The 21,917-nt window shown below is 42.1% G+C and overlaps 1 protein-coding gene across 2 annotated transcripts in view; it reads right to left on the bottom strand.

Annotated features, from left to right (window-relative positions):
* The window catches only part of GTF3C1 (general transcription factor IIIC subunit 1), a 46,309-nt gene that overhangs the window by 1,398 nt on the left and 22,994 nt on the right, over positions 1 to 21,917 (bottom strand). For both annotated transcript variants that reach the window (XM_063345218.1, XM_063345217.1), the window contains exons 20-36: positions 20,222 to 20,357; positions 18,251 to 18,386; positions 16,418 to 16,499; positions 15,560 to 15,745; positions 14,843 to 15,000; positions 14,560 to 14,702; positions 14,295 to 14,376; positions 12,930 to 13,042; positions 11,926 to 11,988; positions 11,397 to 11,490; positions 8,871 to 9,043; positions 7,952 to 8,236; positions 5,669 to 5,922; positions 3,927 to 4,213; positions 2,741 to 3,398; positions 1,147 to 1,186; positions 592 to 784 (exon numbers count right to left, since the gene is read on the bottom strand). In XM_063345218.1, the coding sequence (XP_063201288.1) occupies positions 592 to 784; positions 1,147 to 1,186; positions 2,741 to 3,398; positions 3,927 to 4,213; positions 5,669 to 5,922; positions 7,952 to 8,236; positions 8,871 to 9,043; positions 11,397 to 11,490; positions 11,926 to 11,988; positions 12,930 to 13,042; positions 14,295 to 14,376; positions 14,560 to 14,702; positions 14,843 to 15,000; positions 15,560 to 15,745; positions 16,418 to 16,499; positions 18,251 to 18,386; positions 20,222 to 20,357 (3,083 nt within the window). The remainder of the gene's footprint in view (positions 1 to 591; positions 785 to 1,146; positions 1,187 to 2,740; positions 3,399 to 3,926; positions 4,214 to 5,668; positions 5,923 to 7,951; positions 8,237 to 8,870; positions 9,044 to 11,396; positions 11,491 to 11,925; positions 11,989 to 12,929; positions 13,043 to 14,294; positions 14,377 to 14,559; positions 14,703 to 14,842; positions 15,001 to 15,559; positions 15,746 to 16,417; positions 16,500 to 18,250; positions 18,387 to 20,221; positions 20,358 to 21,917) is intronic.

The raw sequence follows: 21,917 nt of genomic DNA on the forward strand, positions 1-21,917 counted from the left end.
CAATGCTGGCAATCAAACTTCAAGGCGTGGGGAAAAAAATAGGAGAAACTCACATTTTCTCACCACATACTGTCTTACAATTAAGGATATATGACTTTCAGCAGGTCTGTCAGGACAGAAGGACTTATTTACAGTACCGTCTAGCACAGACACATTTCAGTCTGATTCTTAGGTCAAAGACTACCCATCCAAAAGGTGTATATAAGAAAAAAATTAAGATAAACTCTATGGGTGATTAACGCTGCATTAAACAGCCCAACTTAGTATTTCACAGTGATAAGCCACCACTCTTCAGTAACCAACTAGAATTTCAACTATGTGTACATCCATTTCAGACGCAAGCTCAAATTTTAAAATGAGTAATAGAGTAATTTCAAGGATGGGTAAAGCAGGCTTGGTTCCTTCCTTCCTCATTGTGAGCAGTAACTTGCTCTGGCTTTGGTTAATTTACACTAAAGGGAGAAGGTTGTTTTTCATGCTTCCTCTCAATCCCATTTTCCTGGGACTTCCAGCAAAGCCATTGCTGACTCTTACGTGTGGAAGCTGAACCCAATTAAAAATTAAAGCTCATGCAGCTGATGATTCACACACCTGCAGGATCTCTAAGACAGCGACAGGCTGCAGTACCCCCACGTAATGCTGCAGCAGTGTGCCTTCCGTTACACCTGGCTTCGTCATGATGTGGTAGAGCACAGCTTCCATCATCCCCTTACACACGGGTTTATTCAGATTTCCATCCACAATCCTCCACGGTCTCCCAATGAAGCAGACATTCTCGCAGGCCCTGCAAAAGACAGTTTTAAGTTCAGCTCTGTCAGGAATTATTATTATATATATCTTTCCGGGGCACGTGGAAGCTGAGACTTTCTGGCAGCGGGCTTACTTGTGAAACAAAAGTAGTTTTGTTCCTCTGATATTTGGAGCTAGTTGGTTTTGGGGAAAAAACATGCATCAGAGAAATTTTGTCAGCATGCATACGAGCGCGAGTAATAGTAACAAGAACAATGGAGGAAAACATGGGGTTTTTCCATCACCAATGCTCTCTGCCCATCAGAGCATAAAACTAAGGTTTCCAAAGCATTTACTTCCAGACGTTATTCTGGTAGTGCTAAGCATTTGGTTATTCTGCAGACATCTCTTACTCACCGGTCCCTGGCTGCCTGGGATACTTCTGTCATAGAACTTCCTGGAAAGAAAAGAACACGCAGTTTTTAATTAACCCAAATTCTTTATCTAGTGGAAGGAGAGTAAAAGGCGGCTACACTGTAAAATGCAACAGCTTGTGTTAGATAATTACACAAGCAAACCACGCTGCGTGTTGTTCTGAGCGGCACGGGGAGCTCTAAGCTTCCACCCTGCCTTTACCCGTTTGCAGCGTGCTCCTTTCTCCCACACCTCTTCTCCCAAGCACATCTGCCTGCTCCAACCACACCTTCTGTGCTGCCATTCCCACATCACAGCAAGAATTTTCATTCCTAGAAGTCTGACGACATGGCCGAACAACTGGTAATTGTACGGACTGAAAGAGCGGAGCGTCACAGAGAGAGATGTGAAATGCAGGGTCTCAGCTTGCAACCGCTCACATGGGTTTATTTAACGTAATGCTCCTGGTGACCGTACGGAAGTTGAGCAGAATCTGAGTAGCGATCGACTTAGGACTCGAGAATGCAAACTCAAGATTTCAGCAGGGTTCAGTGAAGGTTGTCTCTGCAGCTTCCATTATGTCATGGGTTTTAATTACACAATTACTTAATGTAGGTACTTCTACCACACCCAGAGGCTAACAGCTTTGGCTTCAGCACATGTAAGCCCTTCAGCTGGCCTTCATCACTAAGAACTCTGCTTGATAACGTAATTATTGTTTTTTCCCTCCTGTGTTACAAACAAGTAGAGGAAGTTAAATCCAAAGCAGTACTTTAGTAGTTCCACGTTAAGAACTGCTGAAGCCTTTGCTGTTCAGACAGCCCTGAGTCTATTTCCTGCAGGAAGGCTCCAGTTAAACAATAGCGAGCTCTAAGATGCTGCAGATCAGCCTGCACTGATTCACATGGCTGGCTGCAGCTGCAAACGTGGGTAACGGCAGATCTTGGCAAAATACCACACAAGCAGTTAGCTTGTGATTCAGTCTGAAATCAGAGCTGATAAAAACAAAAACAAAATAAAATCCCCAACAACCTACTTAATGCAAAGCTTGGCAAGAATGACTAGCTATTAAAAAAGAAAACTGGCAGTAAAAAGGAAATGAAAATGAAGTCAGATTGGGTTACAAATGAGGCTATTAATCTTCTCACTGGCATGTGCTGTTTTCTGGTGAATGGTTTAATGACTTTACAACTTTCAGTCGGGGCCATTCTAGTTAAATGTACACCAGTAGCGCTGCGTTTTCTAGGTTTAGAGATGTCTAGCCTTTGGACTGAAGCCAGAGATGAGAAACTTCAGCTCCAGTTATGTTTTTGGAGAGGAGTGAGACGTGGAAATGAGTTTCTAAGGAAAACACATTTCTGGACTAGGCATGAATGTTCCAGCAATAGGCATAGGAAAGAATCTTTGATGTATTTGAAACCTCCAAGACCTTCCAGATCAAGTACTGTTATGCCACTTCATCTGTGAGAAATGACAACCTCTCTCTCTGGTACGGTTTCATAAAGAACCTAGTATTGGCTTATAAAATGGAGCTACCTGTTTGGGATAACTGATGATGAGCTACTCTATTTCTCAGAGGTAGAGTGCTCCTGCATACCTTTAGAGACTCCCGGGTTCTCCTGTAAGTAGGAAAGGTCATCATCCTGCTCACTGGCTGATTGTTCAAGGCTAGGGATCTGCTTGTTGTGCTCAGTGCTGAGCTCATCATTCTCTACTTCAAGTTCTTTGTCCTCAGAGCAAGATTTCTCTTGTTCCTTGTAAGTGTCCACACTCACAGCATCTGGAGCACAGACTGGGTGTTCAGTGAGGTGTTCTGTCTGCCCTCTCGGGGAGCCTGTTTCTTCATCCGTGAGTAAAGCTTCCTTCGTTGTAACAGGATCAGTAAAATTTGCATCACAGTTTTTTTCATTTGCGCTTTTCAAACCACTCGGGGAACCCTGGCAGAGCTGACTGCCATCTTGAGGGACATCATTTTGAGTCTTACATCTCTTCCTCGGGGGCTCTTCATCGCTGACAGATTCCGTGTCTTTTCCCAGCTGCTCCTCCTCTCTCGGACATTCCTCTCCCTTTGGTTCTGATGGCAGGCAATCCTGCTGTACGTCTGGGAGAGCGGGGTCTGCACCTTGCTGCTCAGAATCATCCGGTTTATTCTTCAGACAGACTGAATGTAGTAGCCACGGCTTGGCAAACACTACTGCAACCAGTCTTACGGCATGGCCTCCTACTTCTAAAATCTGCTGCATTTCAACAAGGTCCTATTAAAAAAAAAAAAAAAAAGACAACAAACCAAATACAAAAATTATCTCAGGAGCTTTCACTGGGAAATGTCAGTTTAACCAAATATCATGGAATTGTCACCTTTAACTGGCAGCAAAGAAAGAAGAGCTTACCAGAATATTGAATTTTCTGTCCTGCTGCACTGAAGTTGAAAAGATGCTTTACCCCTTAAACTTTTCTGAAGTTACAGCACAAGAAGTTTTGTTCAGCTTAAATTAAGTTAAAATGTAACTGGGAAAAAGTATTTTGCTTCCAAAGGTTAATGTTGGTTCCTCTAGGTTTCTGAAACGGTTTATTCCTATCTTTGATTAAGTGCGGCATTAATTTTTGGCTTTCCCAACTTTAAGGCAAGATTGCTATCAGGTATTGCTATGTGATCTCTTGCTAACATAGATGGCTTTGTTCAATTTATATTTGCTTCCTACAGCCTGGAAGATTGTCCTATTCAAGGGGAACACTAAACATGCAAACATTCATGTATGGAAAGCAGCTGGCTGTAAAACCACCTGAATGTACTGCTCCAAGCTCCTGGTGCGTTCAGGTTCCACCTCTTCGTAGTTGCAGAAACGTTTGCTCAGCTCAGTTTTGCAAATTCCAAAGTGGGAAGTTTCCTCTATCGCGTTACGGATCTCCAAAACAGCAGCTACATCGCTGGGATTATAGCCATAACCTTCTGTACACTCACGGAGAAACCGATCAACCTCATACTTTTCTTCTTGGACTTTTATCAGCCTGGTAAAAGTTTCAGGGAGGCAGGAGACTCCCACAGCCATGTTATCAAGCAGAGAAGAAACTGCAAGGCAAATAAAAACCAAGTGTATAAGCTGTGAAGCAGTTATTACTACGCAACACACTACAGAAAGATAAATATTCTGAGACAGACAGATTAGAGGTGCTATAGACTGTTCCAATTAAAAACAGAGCTCAGTTTTCCATCTTCATTGCTGCAGTTTCCTTTTTTCTTTCTGCCTTACATACTTCTCTGAAGACTTGTAGAGGAAGAGCCAGCTGGTTTACAAGGGCTTGCCCTCCTATCAAAGTGAAGTACTACTGAAAGATAGTGCAGACTTACTGGTTTTCCCTCTAACACTGGGGCAGCTTAACTCAAAGTTAATGAGGAAATCAGCTCCTTTTTAATTGAAGAAGGTCAAGTGAAAAGTCTAGGGCAAGGAAATGCTATGGAGGACCCTATTAATCGAAAAATTGGAAACGGCTGATCTGTGGCAGAAAGCTATTGGCCAAATAGGGGATAAACTACAAGCTGACAATGTCAATTATTTTAACAAAGCTTCTCTGTGTTTGGAGACAGGTCCGTCACTGCACAAAACTGACCCCCGCTGTACAGAGTACTCAGAAGTTGAAGCAGTGTTACGCCTTTTTCCAGTCCTGGATGATTAGAGGGCAGCTTTGGCACCGTTCTTACCTGCTCCCCACCCTTTTATCTGCAGGCTGCCTTTCCATCCTGCCTGCTGAGACACTCGTACGACAGCTGTGCTGCTCTGACAGCCAAGGAAAAATGAGAACTGTAATGAGCCGTCAGCTCAGTAGACCTGGAGGGCATGTGTTGCAGCAGAGATAGGAGAAAGAATTTCTATTTTAACTTTAGCACAACCGCGACAGGAACGGGCAGGGACAGCACTAGACCTTCCAACTAGAGAGCTAAACAACTAAAGGTGTTCCTGGATACATTTGCATTACAGCTGAAAAAAAGATGCTCTTTAAGAAGGGGGAGTACTGATAAATTGCAAATATTCAAGCTCTAAATATTATCAAAGTGTTTAAATTATTGTAGGTACAAGGCCAGAGATTGCACACCACTATTTCAGGCACTTGCATGAGACAAGTAAATGTGAATTTCCATTCAAGGAGCTCTGAAAGATTTTATTTTCTCTTTACAGAAGAGAAAGCCTGGGTGTGACGTAATAGGGTATTTTGAGTTGCAGAAGGGACTGAAAAAACCTCCCGGAGAAGGGATAACAGAGCAGAGGACAGACTTCCTCTTTGGATTAACAGTTTCACACAACATGAAACGCAGGCAAGGACTTGTTACCAACAAAAGGTGCCTCTAAGTCAACCACCTGTTTGTTTTAAGTCAGAAAAGAAAGCATTACAAGGCAAACCGCATATGTAATGAAAAAAGAATGTTCCTATTAAGAGGCTTTGTTCGAATCGGTTCCTTGGTTCATGAGTTCACTATTTTTCCTGCTCCAACCCACTTCTGTGCAAGTTAGGCCAAACAGAAACTAACCTGGAGAGCTGAGTCTTCCTGGAACTGGCGTACATCGCAGCTTCACCTTCACCTGGCAGGAATTGACCACGATATTGTCGCTGGGACTCAGATTGCGTGTGCTGACAATTCCAGGGGCATAGTAGCCTCTCATCAGTAAGTAATTAGTATGAGATGCTTGACGAGCTTTTACTTCTATTTTCCGTTTGCCTCCAGAGCTGTCATCTAAGTCATCATCATCGTCATCATCATCGTCGAGTCCTTCTTTTCCCAAACTACAGCAAATAGAGGTGTTTTGTTTGTTGGTTGGGTTTTTTTTTCCAAAATAAGAAAGTGACTCATTACAGTGAGCAAAGCAAGAACAAATCCTATTCTGCATTCCAGTATTTAGTCATGAACAGCTGTGGGTATGTCCATAGCAGGCTGATTTAAAGTGCTGAGAATAAGCAACTACAGAAAAGAAAATGCACTAAAGGTCCCTGGAAAAGGAAACTCTCTTTTTTTTTTTTTTTTTTTTTTTTTTTGCAAACACATTGAAATGAACCTGAAATATCTCAGCTTACTGTGCTGAGCCTCTTCGGTTCAACAGACACTTCATCATGAGGGAACATCTGTCAGAGCACAAAGGCTGAGACCAGAAGGGATACTGCAGTGTAGGGCAGACAGTGTTTATTTTTAAGGGAGAAAAGGAGAAAGAAAGAATTACAGACCAAAGACTTCAGTTACTTTACAAAAAAAAAAAAGCAAACAAAAAACCAACACAAAACAAACTGCAGACAGCCTCAAAGTAAAGAGAGAACAGCAGCAGCAGCCAGGATAAATTTCCCAGAAACAAACTCAGTCAAACCAACACTGTCTCTTTCCAGGACACAAGAAGAATCACTATGGATAAAGGCGAAGGCTCTGAACAACCTGATCTAATTCTGAAGTTGCCTCTGTTTTAAGCAGGTTACACCAAACACAACCAAAGGTTCCTTCCAACCTTTTCTAAGATGAGACAGACCTTAAGTACCTTCTCTTAAAACATATTTAAAACCAAAAGGGAACACATCATATTTACGAAAAACAGTGTGAGTACATAACCAGTTGGAAAACTGGACTCGGATGCTTGTACTCAGAAGTGGGACTAACCCAGGGTTCAGTGTATTTTTGCTAAGGCCCCAGGTGATAAAATAGCTTATGAAGTTTGCATAGGATCACCAAAATGGAGAGGCTGCAAGTATATGAGAAGACAGGATTTGCATTCAGAACGTTTCCAGCAAACTGGAGACACAGTCCAGAAAAGAGCAGGAAGCATTTTCATATGCAGAAATGCGTGTTATTTATATTATAGTAGGATGCACCTGTCCCCAGCCTGAGGGCGAACAATTAACTAGGTAAAGAAACTTGTTATATTGAACGACAAGAATCATTTTTTTGGCAGGGCAAAACCATGGCCGTTCATCAGTTTGGGATGTATTAGCAGATGTATCACCTCTATAACGTGATGTAATTGGCACGGACCTGCCAGCAAGAGCGTGGCATTTGGCTTTTGACATCATAGTTTAGTCCAGAGGAAAATTATGAGAGACAGAGATCTAGATAACACGAATAACATGAATAACATCCCAAAAATGCAACTGGAGGAACTGAGGCTGCTCATTTTAAAGAAGAGCATATTATGGGAGGAGGACTGTGATAACAATCTTCAAATAGGTAATAATAGGTTCTAAAGAGAACAAAGTATTTTCCACGTATATTGGCAATATAACGGGAAGCAACAGGTTAAACTACAGCAAGAGATTTTAGTTGCACCCTAAGAAAACACATAATGATTTTAAGGATAAAAATATTCATAGGATTATACTGCCTAGGGAGAGAGTTTCAATTTCAACTACTGGAGGTTTAAAAATAAAATAAATCAAAGAGGAGACAAGACACAGAACACATATTGTAGAGACAGGTTTCACTGATAAAGCTGAAACCTTGTTACTAATCCTTCTTAGTCCTTGAAATGGGAAGGTACAATATTGATGAAAATGTTCATTTAGCACACACTGCTCTGCTTTCCACATCGGCTCTGACGGCAATGAAGTGCCTAGCAATTTAAATGTCACATATGTGAAGACAAATGCAGCCCAAGGCTGTAACGACAGGCACTAACTGAAGTGCCGTTAAGTTTTCAGAAGGTTCCCTCAGAAATAAAAATCTAAACAATATCACAGTAAAACATGCCACAATACAATGCAGAAAATGCTAACACCTGTCCAGTTTCAACCATGTTACCCCTAAACCATATTTACAGATAGAAATAACAGTGTTTACCTTTTTATCACTTCATTTTCCACCATAGTGCTGTCCACCACAACTATCTGCTCTGGGATTCTCACATTCACAGATACGAGTCCCAGGGAGAATAGGGAAAGCATCGCCACACACTGGCCACCAGGTCCGTCCATAGGGAATGCAATCATGCCTTCTGATGCTTTGTTTTCTTGATCTTTAAATGAGAAGTTATCTGGCTGGTCTGATTTTTCGGCTTCCTTGAGCTTCTCCAGGAACTGAAAGGACTCTGTACAAATTGTACTGGGAAACCGCCATGTGAAAACTCTGGACGAAAAGACAAATTCAAAGCACAAAGCTTTGATAATCTGTTCTTACTGTATATAAATTTTAGACTCAGGGTAGGACAGAGCAGCCAAATAGTTGAAGTCCCATGCTAGAGCTAGTGACCAAGTACCTTCTACACCTGCTTTCACAGCCCTTTTCCTAGTTCCAGAGCACCAGGTATTTATGCACCGTGTAAAGGTCAGGTACTATATAGCAAATACAGAGCAATGATGTCGTCTTCTGCTTGAGCACTGAATACATTTATAGTTAAAACTCTCCTCCCCCATCCCCAAAATCCAGGTACAGCGCAGCACAAAGTAACTGGAGAGGAAAAGCAAGCAGCCATCAAAATGGGAAGAGTGCTATAGAAATACTTCCACCACATCTAGAACTTTGATGCTACCTCTTCTCTCCTCTGCATATGTCTTTGTAAAGGCTTGCCCAGCGAAGTTGGCTCTATTCCCTGTACAGACCAGATAAAGGCTTAACATACATAGATGTTACCTTCATCTCCTCAGTGTCAGCTATGCCAGGCAGGTTCTTTGCTCTAAATACTTCAAGCATATTCTCTCCTCCACACCAAGCATGCCTGGGTAGATTATTTGCTCAAAACAGTGACCTTTCTGACACCCACCTGTAGTAACTCTGAGACAGCTGGTAGGACATGGGTACAAAAGGCAAAGCCCGGCTTTTCTTCGGACCCAAGGTGTGATTTACTCGACGGCGATTGACCAAGCTTCTCTTCTGACACTCTAGAAAAGCCTTCACAAGAATGTCATCCCGGTACTCCCGGTACAAACGAAATGTCTGCAAAAAGACCCGTTCAATGTAAAAGGCAGTGTTAGCTCTGAATCCACTGCGAGACTCACCTACTTGAGGTTTACATTAACTAAATGAATATGGAGCTACAAGCCAGAATGTAAATGATACATATAAATTTACTTAACTGCACTATTCTATTCCTTTTATGGGCTTCCAGGCTTTCCACAGTAAATGCCAATTAAATTAACTAAATGCTATAAGAACACTTGATATTCAAAATTAAATCAGGCTCCCACTAGAATTATATATGTAAAAAAATGCTCATCTGCAACACATTTTGGTAGATTCTTCCCATCATTTTACCAGGAACACATGCTGCTGTGAGCTTGGCTTTCTAGTGCCTGCTGAGGAGATATGAAACTCCCTTTGAACATCTAACCTTATTTTAAATGTCTGACTAATAGGTGATATATTTTTGTGGTCCCCAATGCTAAAGGAGAGGCTCCTGAACACCAGTGTCAGCTGGATACCAGGACTGTCCTTGTGATACCTCCTCCAGAACATAATTCCAACTGCTCAAGTGGTCACTAAATCATGATACAGTTTGAGCCAATGGAGGGGACGTGGAGTTGATTTCATATGGTTTTTGGGGATTGCTTCAACCTCGTATCTTGCAGTCTCATCCTCAGAGAGAAAAGCAACATACTGAAAATCTGCCTTGAATATCTAATTCCCTAAAAGCAGAAGAGAATAATCCCCATAGAACGGGTACAAATCTAAGTTTCTGGGTTTCTTTTCTCCCATTTGAAAAAGGCACCTATCGAAGGAGGAAGGAGAAACTCTTTAGGGTTGTATGACCACGTGGAGATGTGGCACTTAGGGACATAGAATCATAGAATCATTTAGGTTGGAAAAGACCCTTGGGATCGAGTCCAACCATCATCTCCACTCTACAAAGTTCTCCCCTACACCATATCCCCTAACACCACACCTAAACGAGTCTTAAACACATCCAGGGATGGTGACTCCACCACCTCCCTGGGCAGCCTATTCCAATGTCTGACCACTCTTTCCGTGAAGAACTTTTTCCTAATGTCCAGCCTAAACCTACCCTGCTGCAGCTTGAACCCATTCCCTCTTGTTCTATCGCTAATTACCTGTGAGAAGAGACCAGCACCAACCTCTCTATGATGTCCTTTCAAGTAGTTGTAGAGAGTGATGAGGTCTCCCCTCAGCCTCCTCTTCCTCAAACTAAACAGTCCCAGCTCCTTCAATTGCTCCTCATAAGACTTATTCTCTAGGCCCTTCACCAGCTTCGTTGCCCTCCTCTGCACTCGCTCCAGCACCTCGATATCTCTCTCGTATTGAGGTGCCCAGAACTGGACACAATACTCAAGGTGTGGCCTCACCAGTGCTGAGTACAGGGGGACAATCATCTCCCTGCTTCTGCTGGTCACACTATTCCTAATACAAGCCAGGATGCCATTGGCTTTCTTGGACACCTGGGCACACTGCCGGCTCATGTTCAGCCGCTTGTCAATTAGAACCCCCAGGCCCTTTTCTGCCAGGCAGCTCTCCAGCCACACTTCCCCAAGCCTGTAGTGATGCGTGGGGTTGTTGAAGCACATTCCATTAGCATTGGCCCATCGATCCAATCCATCCAAGTCTCTCTGTAGAGCCTCCCTATCCTCATGTAGATCAACACTCCCGCTTAGGTTTGTGTCATCTGCAAACTTGTTGATGATACACTCTATGTCCTTATCGAGGTCATCAATAAAGATGTTAAACAGAAATGGTCCCAACACCGAGCCCTGAGGGACACCACTTGTGACCGGCCACCAGCTGGATTTAACTCCATTGACCACCACTCTTTGGGACCGCCCATCCAGCCAGTGCTTGATCCAGCAGAACGTATGCTCATCCAGGCCATGAGCCGCCATTTTTTCCATGAGAATTCTATGGGGGACAGTGTCAAATGCTTTTCGAAAGTCTAGGTAGACAACGTCCACAGCCTTTCCCTTATCCAATAATCGGGTCATCTTGTCATAGAAGGAGATCATATTCGTCAGGCAGGACCTGCCTTTCCTAAACCCATGCTGACTGGGCCTGATCCCCCGGTTGTCCATTATATGACTTGTAATGGCACTCAAGATGATCTGCTCCATGACCTTCCCTGCTACTGAGGTCAGACCGACAGGTCTATAGTTTCCCAGATCCTCCTTTCTGCCTTTTTTGTAGATGGGTGCTACATTTGCTACCCTCCAGAAAGAAAACAGACGTGATTTAGTGGTGGACTCGGCAGTTTTAGGTTTACAGTTGGACTCAATCTTAAAGGTCTCTTTTAACCTAAATGATTCTATGATTCTATGACCAGTAAAGTTTGGTCCAGATACTGTACCTGAAATGACTGGCAAGATTTCATCTGGTTATCTGAGAGTGCCAATGTGCTCTGAATCAGATTCTGTAGCACTAGAAAATGAATATCATAGACACTGAAAGAAAAAGAGAAAAAAAGAGTTTATTCATGGTGATTTTTGAGCAGGAGGTACCTGGATATTGAACTAGCACAAAAATATACAAAGTCAATCACCTGCTTCTGAAGTAGACGCATAAAGGCATGAGATCGCTACAGCTAAGGATCATTCATGTAAAGGAGCCTGTTACATTTTCCCTGAACTTCCACCCTGAATTTTTGGGTCAGCCCAGATAATCTGACACATTGCTGCTGTTATTTTATTCATCAAATCTATAATCCGTGTCAGAGGTCCCTACAGCCTTGTGAAAGTATTTTTGTAATTAATAATTTATACACTGCAACAGACATGTAAAACATACTGAATTAGAAGACTGTATATGACATTCACAGATGTGAGGGCTGACACGACCTTGGAGTCCTAATGGGAGAAAATAGAGCTACTGCTACTCACCTGCTTAGACTGTCCTCTTTTGTGTTTTGATTTGTGTCTTCTCCGATAGCCAAAACTCGAAATCTAGTTCAGGGAAGGGAAAGGAAAACACTGAAACAAAGGTAACTTTCTGTGATTTTTTTATCAACCCTGAAACCCAGAGGCTGACAAGTGCAACTGCTAATAAGGCAAGTGTTGAAACAGCGCAAGGGACACTGTCTGCTCCAGCAGCACTCCGCACAGGTGACAAAAATTAAAAGATGTGTCCAGACCCATCTCCCTCACGCCGCTAAGATATCTGTTGACAAGGAGATAAAACACATGGACAGGAGACAGTACAGAACTGCAGGGATTTGCTATTCTGTTGAGGTTTTGGACTTCCAGGTACTTTCGCTGTAACGCACAGCTCTTCCCAAAGTAAGAAAATTTACAGACGTGCTAAATTTGTTATCATAAAATGGTTCGAGACCCAAATTTTCACGCTTCTCTCCAATTGTTATTTGTCATGAAAAATCCTGACGATCTGGGGCTGAAGAATATTATACAAGGCTGAGTGCTCCTTTGTATCAACAGTTTTAGCAAGACTGATGATTTAGCTGAGCAACCAGCCACAAATCGCAATATAAAACGGGGCCAGTTAATCTGGAAAATGGTAAAGGGAAGTCTTCTATTGCATTAAACTGTTCCACCTGAGCACCAACATCTCTAATAGCAAAGTTGAGGATTTGTCAATTTATGAAAATCCGGCATTGTAAATTTCTGGATTAAAAGCCTCATTTAGCAAAATTGGAATAGGTTGAAATAAGCAAGCTTGCGCAAGTAACTGAAAATCAGTTACATGTATTTGGGAAGTGTGGCTTTAAAAGAAACATCGTTTGTTGTATTTACTGAAACTTCTTTTGATACTAAGAGTACAAGTAAGAGGGTGTAAATCATGCATAGCAGAGAAGATTCTACTCTGAACTGCCCTCCTCTCTCGCTGTCTCAGCCCATGCGCAGAGTGAAAAGCACCGTAACTAAAATACCTGGAAAAGAGTTCCTGCAAAGTATCAGGAATCTCAAGTTTGGGATTCCCCAGGGTTGAACTGAATTTCTCTTTCAGCCTTTCCACAAACTCTTTAAACTCCTTTGCACAAACCTTAGAAAAGAAGAGAGAGAAATGTTATCAACCTCCATTTGTTAGAATGGGAAAAGACCCTCTACTTTTAAAGCGTTCACGGAAAATTCTAGTAGAAATAGCTGGTTGTGAATTATCAAGTCAGAAGCAGTACAACAGACAAGAGAACACATCAAAGCAGCTCTGTGGAGGTTGGGTTTGCTGATTTACTTCACAGTTGCAGGTTCTGTCTGTAATCATGCTCACAGCTACAAGCAACCCACCATGAACATATGTTCTAAAACCAATTATACTGAATTAACAGCATAAGATCTCTCGCTAGAGCTTTGTTTAAGCTTCTGCTTATGTCTTTTTTTTTTTTCTCTTCATGCCCTTCAGGCTTTGTCATGTTCTCCATTAAGTCTGTTTGTACAATCATGGCTTGGAGGACACCTGTTACACCAGAGGAACGGTCCTGTATCTCTCTGGAAACAAGCTTTTATTTGCTTCCAAAGACAGACTTTGGGGATGGCGACACATGCCTTTATTTTGGCAATATCTCATCAGCAAACCACTACTCTTCATGTAAACAAACATGAATCTAACGACAGAACTGACTGGGGTTTTTTGACAATAATATGAATTGTCGTTCCTGGATAAACACGTCTTGCCGTGACGTTGTCCCCGTTCTGAAAAAGTTTTGAAATTCAAAATGAAATTGTTTGTGCTGAAACTGTAAACAGCTTTTCAATTTGAAAGTGTGTCTGATTTAAGCCATAAAAAGCTCAAAAATTAAATAAAATCTTTTGACTGATCAAATCAAGGCTTCTCTCATAAAATTTGCTTGTATTCCTGCACCCATCCACAGAAACTAAGGCAATATTTCAACATGCATCAGGAATAAAAAAAATACGAAATTACAGAGCAAAAATGTTTTCTTGCTCAGATAACAAGGAGGCTGAGAAGATTAAAAAAAACCCCCAGAAAACAAAAAAAACCCCAACCCCAGTGCATACAGATGCTCCGTCATGGATATTTATAAACAAGCACATTGAAAAAACAACATTTTTGTTGCACACCAGTGGTGTTTATGTGCCTTTGGAAAGATGCCTATGTCCACTTTACTCCCCAACTAGCAATGATGCTGCATTTTTACAATGATGCTATTTTTAAAATAGCTAAGGGTAAAAGGGAGAGAGAGGATATGAAATCACAGTAATTGAAAGAGCGCAAGGACTCAGTAATCCAACCAGCGTAAAGTACTCTGTCACCTTTTAGAATACTTCCCTCCTACCTGTGGATCTTCGTAATTATTTTCTCTATTCATGAAATCTTCAATGAGGGCTTTATCTTGGTAAACCTCAGCAAGGCAAACTCTGCAACAGATACAGTTGAAGGTGTTGTACACAGTTGAAATTTTCCCAATTTAATACAGATTTGATAGCACTAGGGTTCAAAAATTTATAAGTCACACGAAACAAGACAAAAACATAATTTCACTTCACTTAACTTCAGGAGAATTTAGCCTATACCCAATATATAGACAGAAACCTTCTTACTTATAATTAAGATAGGTCTGTGGATTTCTGACAATATAACGAGCTCTTCGTCCAACGGAATGAGAAGTTTTATCGAGGGACTCCTCAAAGCTGGCATGCATGATATCCCGAACTACTTGCCACGGAACAAAGGGCCCTTTCACCTGTGTGAAGAACAAACGTTTTTGGAGTTAAACTTCAGCTTTTATATACACAAACGATGGTTACAACCAGGATGAATTCCTAGGACTGATGAAATATGTGTTCAGTATATAGGACCTCTGTTTAATGGGTCTATTAATACCTTTGCGTTTAACACATGACTAGCAATTCGGCACAGCATGAGCAGACTGTCTTCTTGCACTGTCCAGGTGACACGCAGACGTGTCATTCTCTGCAGCGCACTCTGGTCAGCTTCATCATGGTAGCGGAGTCTTTTGCTTTTTTCTACAGAATCCTCTTCTAACAAATCCAGGAAAAAAAGAAAAAAAGACAGTTATCTCAGCACTACATATTCTGATTAATTCAAACTCCTATCACAGGCAGTATCAGCACCAATTGGAGTTTGTAAAAATTAAAGACAAAAGCGACGAAGAAGTAGCAGTTCAGAAAGTAAAATGCATTAACACCTCTCTCAGGAATGAGGGAACAAGCACTTTAGTTAGCAAACTGACTACCTGGAGCATCATACCATGAAGAATCTTTAAGCCAGCTACCAAAAGTTGGCGGTGAATCGCCAGGAGCTGATCTGGCACAGACACAATTAGTTTGTAGTTTGTAGTAGTGCAATTGTGATTCGTGCACAGGCAGCAGTTAGAGCACGCTGCTGTTTTTCTGCAGAGCTAGCATCACAGCCTGGGACATCTGCAGCTCTTCACTGACAGAGGCCACCCAAAGAGATGCCCAGTGAGTTTCCATTTCCCACACTATGTGACAGTCACATCAGCTTTCCTAAACCACCTTACAGTAGGCCTATGCGTGAAAAAGAATGTGGCTTTTTCCTGATGTGTTACTTGCTTACCTTTCTTTTTCTTCTTTGTCTTCTTTCCAATGTCTTTCCTAAGCCTCTTCCTCTTTTGGCTTTTTCCACCTCTCACTCGTTTGGTTCGATCCTGGGTTGGTTCTGTACTTATTTCAATACATTCCTCTTTCTGGACAAGTGACTCAGATCCTACCTTTGCTTCTCCCAAAATATTAATTTTGTTACCTAAAATGACAGATATTTACAGTAGCAGAGCTTTATAGCAATTACATTCTACAATATTAAGGTATAAAGAGCAAATGCCAAAGTTTCAGTATATTACTACAGATGCCCTCTCAGATTTGCCCTTTGTTAGTCATGTCATTTCATGCCACTTCTCAGCAGCTCACAGAATAAAACCCCACTTAAATGAGGACCCATCAAGTAATTACTAAGTCTAGCGCACAGTGCACAAATGCAAGGGAACTGAGCTGAAGTTTTATATTCAACCTGAAGCATTTCCTCCTCCTCAGCTTAAATGTTAGGCTATGCAATTTTAACGGTGCCTAGTCATACAAAACATCGCTCCCTCTAGACTTTCTGCAAGATGCACATCAGAAATTACAAAGAATAAAAATTATTGTTCTAGAGGAAATTATTTCCACATCTATTTTACTGCCCCAGAAGCACCCTGAATCACTGTAAGGAGACAGGAACAACTCATGTCATCAATACTGGATAAAAAAATTATTGTTCCAGAAACAGGGAAGGAAATTATTTACCTATTTTACTGTCCCAGAAGCATCCTAGATTAGTGTAAGGAGACAGGAATAACCCACATCCTCCGTACTGGGTTTGACAACAACAGTAACAGCTATAATACAGTTACGGATGCCACCAACAGCATCACCATCTTACCTCCGGTGCTGAGCGGCAGGGGGTGTTTTGTTAAGAAGGTTTGGAGTCTCACTGTCAGTCCGTTTTCAGAAACTGTACTTTCCTAAGACAACACAGCTTTAAAAAAGGTGATATGCAAAAGGAGTGCACTGGTTTTAACAACACTGTACATTATATCCATTGAGTAGTGTCAGAAAAAAAATTTCAGTATAAAGGGAAAGATCTTGGGCTACAATGAAGAATTCATTTGTCTTATTATTACCACATATTTGCATGGCTCTAGAGCTTTTCTTAAATCATACTGTAATGACCGCTAGATCATGAAGGTTAGAACTTCTGCAAATCTCAAGTTTAAAAAAAGTCATCACTGAAAAGAAACGCTCAATTCTTTCATTGCTACAGAGGCTGAGCAGAATTTTCTGTAAAATGGTATTTTTTCAAAGCATTTTACATTCCAAAGGAACATCTAAAAAGCAAAAACCAAAACGCAAACACAAATACTGAGTAAATGCCTCCTACACCATATTCTATCCACCTTAAATCTGCGCCAGAACTGACTGCAACGTATTAGGAGTTTTGCCATTCTCAGCAAAACCCGTTTCTCTTGTGGGGAATTCATCGGTGACAGAAGATGGTCACAGATGTGGAGAGGAAAGCTGAGACTGAAGAATTGCTGGAGGTCCTGATAATGCTGAACAACTAGGTGACAGAACAGCAGATGAAATCAAGAGCGAAATGATCCTGCCTGAGGGAAGAAACAAGCAACTCTAGTTTTACATGTACACTAATTTGACCACTAGTTAGTGCAGGGTAATTACAGCCAGTCCTGTGAAAGTTCCTGTTCAATACTTGGCAATCGTCAAAAAGCAAAGCAAATGTAAGGAATTCTTAGGAAAGGAAAGAAAGATAACGCAGCTGTAAAAATGCATGGTTGGCCACAGCCTGAAAGCACTACGTGATTCTGTTTCCATCTTAAAATGGATATAGTAGAACTAGAACAGCTTAAAAGAAAGGCAACGAGAATGATTAAAGGCAGAACAGGATCCATGCTGGGAAAAGTTAAGTAGATGCCAGTCTTTAAAAAAAAGAGATGATAATAGGAAACATGAGAAATGTTTACAGAATCAAGTGAAACAGAAGGGTAAAGGAGAATGGTATTTTTCACAGCTTCCCTTCATACTACAATTATTAGGGAGCTTAAACCATCAAAAGGAAGTGGTGACACATAATATTACTCTGAAACACTTTGCTACATGAGGTTGTGGATACTAAAGATTTACATGTGTGCAAAAAAACAATCAGAAATATTAACGCTAGAAGAAAAAGCTATTAACTGCTTTGAAACATCACCCCCAGGTTTATAATGGCCTTGAGCCAAACTTGCAGAAAGCTGGGAGAATATTCTGAGAAAATATCCCTATACAACTCCCTCGCTCTTACAACCTTCCCTACAAATCTTTTGTTGTCAGCCATCAGAGACAGGACATTCTGATTTGCTTATGTTGAGCTTCCTAGTCATTTTTTTTTCTGTGTATATTTCCTTGTTCTGGATGTTTCAGTAAGGCAAGAGGTACCACTAAGTAATCTAAATTGCTTGCTTAAGAAAGTATTTCTCCTTTGCTTGAATGTACTGTCAAATTCCGTTCAGATAACATTTATGTCCAGCCCTTTCATTCACTTCCGCACCAAGATTTACCACATTTGGCATTCATTTCTCTCCAGCAATGGAAAGCCTTACTGAGACACATGGCTGAGAAAGCATGCAAGCAGCAAGATTTTGTTACCGGTATCTCAACCTTAAGAATCTTAAAGTTTGGAAAAGTCATTACAGTATATAAATTTTAAAAGACCCACCTTCCTAGTCTTATTGATGATGTAGCTTGTCCAGATCCAGTTGCGTTTTAGATGCCCGTAAAAGCTGGAATCCAGACCTGCGGCTCCTAACCCATCTCCAGGGATAGTGCCATCATCAACCACCTCTCGGCTGCCTCTAAGAGAACGAGTAACAAAATATATAGTAATTATTTTGTAGAGAGCGCCTTCTCAGCCGCTCTTAAGTGATGTGTGTGCAATATGCAGAACTCCCCCTTGCCCTCCCAATTTAAATAGGGCTGGGAAAGCAGAGGCCATTCCCATAACCCTCTTCCAGAAGCAGCACAACAACAATGCTTTTCCATTAAGTTTAAAGACTGAGCTTTCAGTTTAAGGATTACACTCACAGCAACTTCCTTATTGTTAACTAAGTTCCAATGGCCGTGTTAAACCCTGTTCTCAGCACTATTCCTGCCACAGGACTAGAGAAAATACCTGCGCAGGTGAAAAGCTTTCTCAGGACTGGGGGAAATCTTCCACAGGAACTAAAGGCAATCAGTCACACTGACTGTCAAGTACTGGTCTCTCCAGTTTTCTAACAAATACGTTAAAACTTGTTTAAATACACGTGCAAGCCAGAAAAACAATGCACTGCAATTCTCTCCCTGGAACGAGGATGAAACTAACAATGAATACCATGTAATGGACAAACTGGTACCCTTCACGAATAAGCTACTTAATTGTAACTGTGGTGTTACAGTATAGAATAAAATAAAATAAAAAAAAGATGTTTTTTCATCTTTATAAATACGACACTTTGCAAGAAATCGTGGAGACAAACTTACTTCCTAAAAAAATACAATAATAAAAAAATTCAAACTATGAATGAGCTTTGCATATGCAGCAGATCCGAGAGCTCTGACAGCGCAGTAATAACACCAAAGAGTATTTTTGAAATCCTGTCTCACCTTACAAAAAGACTTTTGCAAAGCTACCATGAAAAAATTATTTCAGTCAAGCTTTCAATAGACAACTCTTTCATTATAACATTAGACCATCAATTAAATCCAAAACCTGTTTCTTGACCTTAAAGATGTTGCAGTCCTCTCCAGCCTAACTGCAAGTCAAGCCCAGATAGCCAAATTAAAAGATTTCTTACACACAATGGAGACCTTATGCAAAAGTTGAACAGAATTTTTTTTTCTATCAGCAAGGATCAGTGGAATTAGGTTCCCCCAACTCCTTTTTTTTTTAAGATAACTTGATGTATCTACCTGTAGCACTGAACTAACTGAAAATACTTTTAAACAGACTGTTTATCTAACCAGAATAGAATATGGACAAAATTAAACCCCGGTGCACAACAGTCAATCTAAATCAGTAGAGCTGGCATTCTGCGTGGCTGCCCCAGGCTGCAGGTACACAAGCCTCGCAAGGATTCTGCTTGTGATTAGGCAGAAGATGAAGTGCCCCAGAGAGCACGGCCAGATTTCACCAGTGGACGCCAACACCATATTAGAAATTATCTGTAAACGATACGCGGCAAATTGCAACACTGAAGGACAGATTTCAGAATGTGACACTGGGGAGCTACTGAAGCTACAGGGTACTTGAGATACCATGATATAAAGCACAGGAACAGAGAATCTTTAAATTTTTCACTTGCATTAAGTGTACTTCGGAAGTACTCCTTCCCTCTCAGCTTTGCTGTCCTCAAGACTCTTGCAAACACTTATCTGTGCTATTTTGGAAGAAAAATCTGAATCTGTTTTACCCATTCCTCTAGCATGAAAACTTGCTTGGTAGACAAGTTACTTGTAAACATGATACATAACTACACATCTTTATAATCAGATAGCCTCTGAATTACAAAAAAAAACCCGCAACCCCACAACCAACAACTGAAATGCCAGAGTCTTCACTGCATTTGCTATTGAGTAACATCCTCAAAAACAGAACAGTTCTTTTTGCCCACTCGATTCAAGCAACAAAAGAAAGATGATGATGACATACGTGGTATATTCCAACATCGCACACTTTCGTTCCAGATTGTGTTTATCCACTGCTGACTCCTGCTCCATTTCGACATCTAGTGCAGTCTCCTCCCCTTGAAGGCTACTTTTCTTTGAACGAGGGCAGCGGACAACTCCTAGACATACAAATGGTTGTGACTATCAGCATGAGAAAGAAAGACTTCAACTCACTTTCAATCTGCCCTGCTATGGCAAACTACCGCTCCCGAACAGTACAAATATTTTTACCACTTCTTAGTAAAACATGCTACCTTCTTACGGAGGTAGGGTATAGCAGAGGAGTCGCGTGATGGCTTTATTAAGCACCCAGACCCCTGAACTAGAAGACAGGGATGGGGAGCAGAATGAAGCCCCTCTAATCCAAAGGGAAATGGTGAGGGACCTGCTTCAGCACCTGGAGGTGCACAAATCTATGGGGCCGGATGGGATCCACCCAAGGGTATTGAAAGAGCTGGCAGAGGTGCTCGCCAGGCCACTTGGTATCATTTATGAGCAGTCCTGGACAACCGGGGAGGTCCCAGCTGACTGGAGGTTAGCAAATGTGACACCCATCCACAAGAAGGGCCGGAAGGAGGATCCGGGGAACTACAGGCCAGTCAGTCTGACCTCGGTGCCTGGGAAGGTCATGGAACAGATCCTCCTCAGTGCCATTACACGGCACATGCAGGAGAACAGGGTGATCAGGCCCAGTCAGCATGGGTTTGTGAAGGGCAGGTCATGCCTATCAAACCTAATATCCTTCTATGATAAGGTGACCCACTTAGTGGATGAGGGAAAAGCTGTGGATGTTATCTACTTGGATTTCTGCAAGGCTTTTGACACTGTTTCCCACAGCATTCTCCTGGAGAAACTGGCTGCTCATGGCCTGGACAGGTGTACTCTTCGCTGGGTAAAAAACTGGCTGGATGGCCGTGCCCAGAGAGTGGTGGTAAATGGAGTTAAATCCAGTTGGTGCCCAGTCACAAGTGGTGTCCCCCAGGGTTCGGTGCTGGGGCCGGTTCTCTTTAATATCTTTATCGATGATCTGGATGAAGGGATTGAATGCACCCTCAGTAAGTTCGCAGATGACACTAAGCTGGGTGGGCGTGTTGATCTGCTTGAGGGTAGGTTGGCTCTGCAGAGGGATCTGGACAGGCTGGACCGATGGGCTGAGACCAATGGTATGAGGTTCAACAAGGCCAAGTGCCGGCTCCTGCACTTGGGTCACAACAACCCCATGCAGCGCTACAGGATTGGGGCGGAGTGGCTCGAAAGCAGCTCGACAGAAAAGGACTTGGGAGTGTTGGTTGACAGCAGGCTGAATATGAGCCAGCAGTGTGCCCAGGTGGCCAAGAAGGCCAATAGCATCCTAGCCTGTATCAGGAATAGTGTGGTGAGCCGGACTAGGGAAGTGATCATCCCCCTGTACTCGGCACTGGTGAGGCCCCACCTCGAGTACTGCGTTCAGTTTTGGGCCCCTCGCTACAAGAGGGACATTGAGGTGTTGGAGCGTGTCCAGAGAAGGGCTACAAAGCTGGTGAGGGGCCTGGAGGACAAACCTTATGAAGAACGACTGAGGGAGCTGGGGTTGTTTAGCCTGGAGAAGAGGAGGCTGAGGGGAGACCTTATCACCCTCTACAACTCCCTGAAAGGAGGTTGTAGAGAGATGGGGGCTGACCTCTTCTCCCTAGTGACAA

The sequence above is a fragment of the Chroicocephalus ridibundus genome, chromosome 8 (assembly GCF_963924245.1).
Source record: "Chroicocephalus ridibundus chromosome 8, bChrRid1.1, whole genome shotgun sequence".
Taxonomy (NCBI): domain Eukaryota; kingdom Metazoa; phylum Chordata; class Aves; order Charadriiformes; family Laridae; genus Chroicocephalus; species Chroicocephalus ridibundus.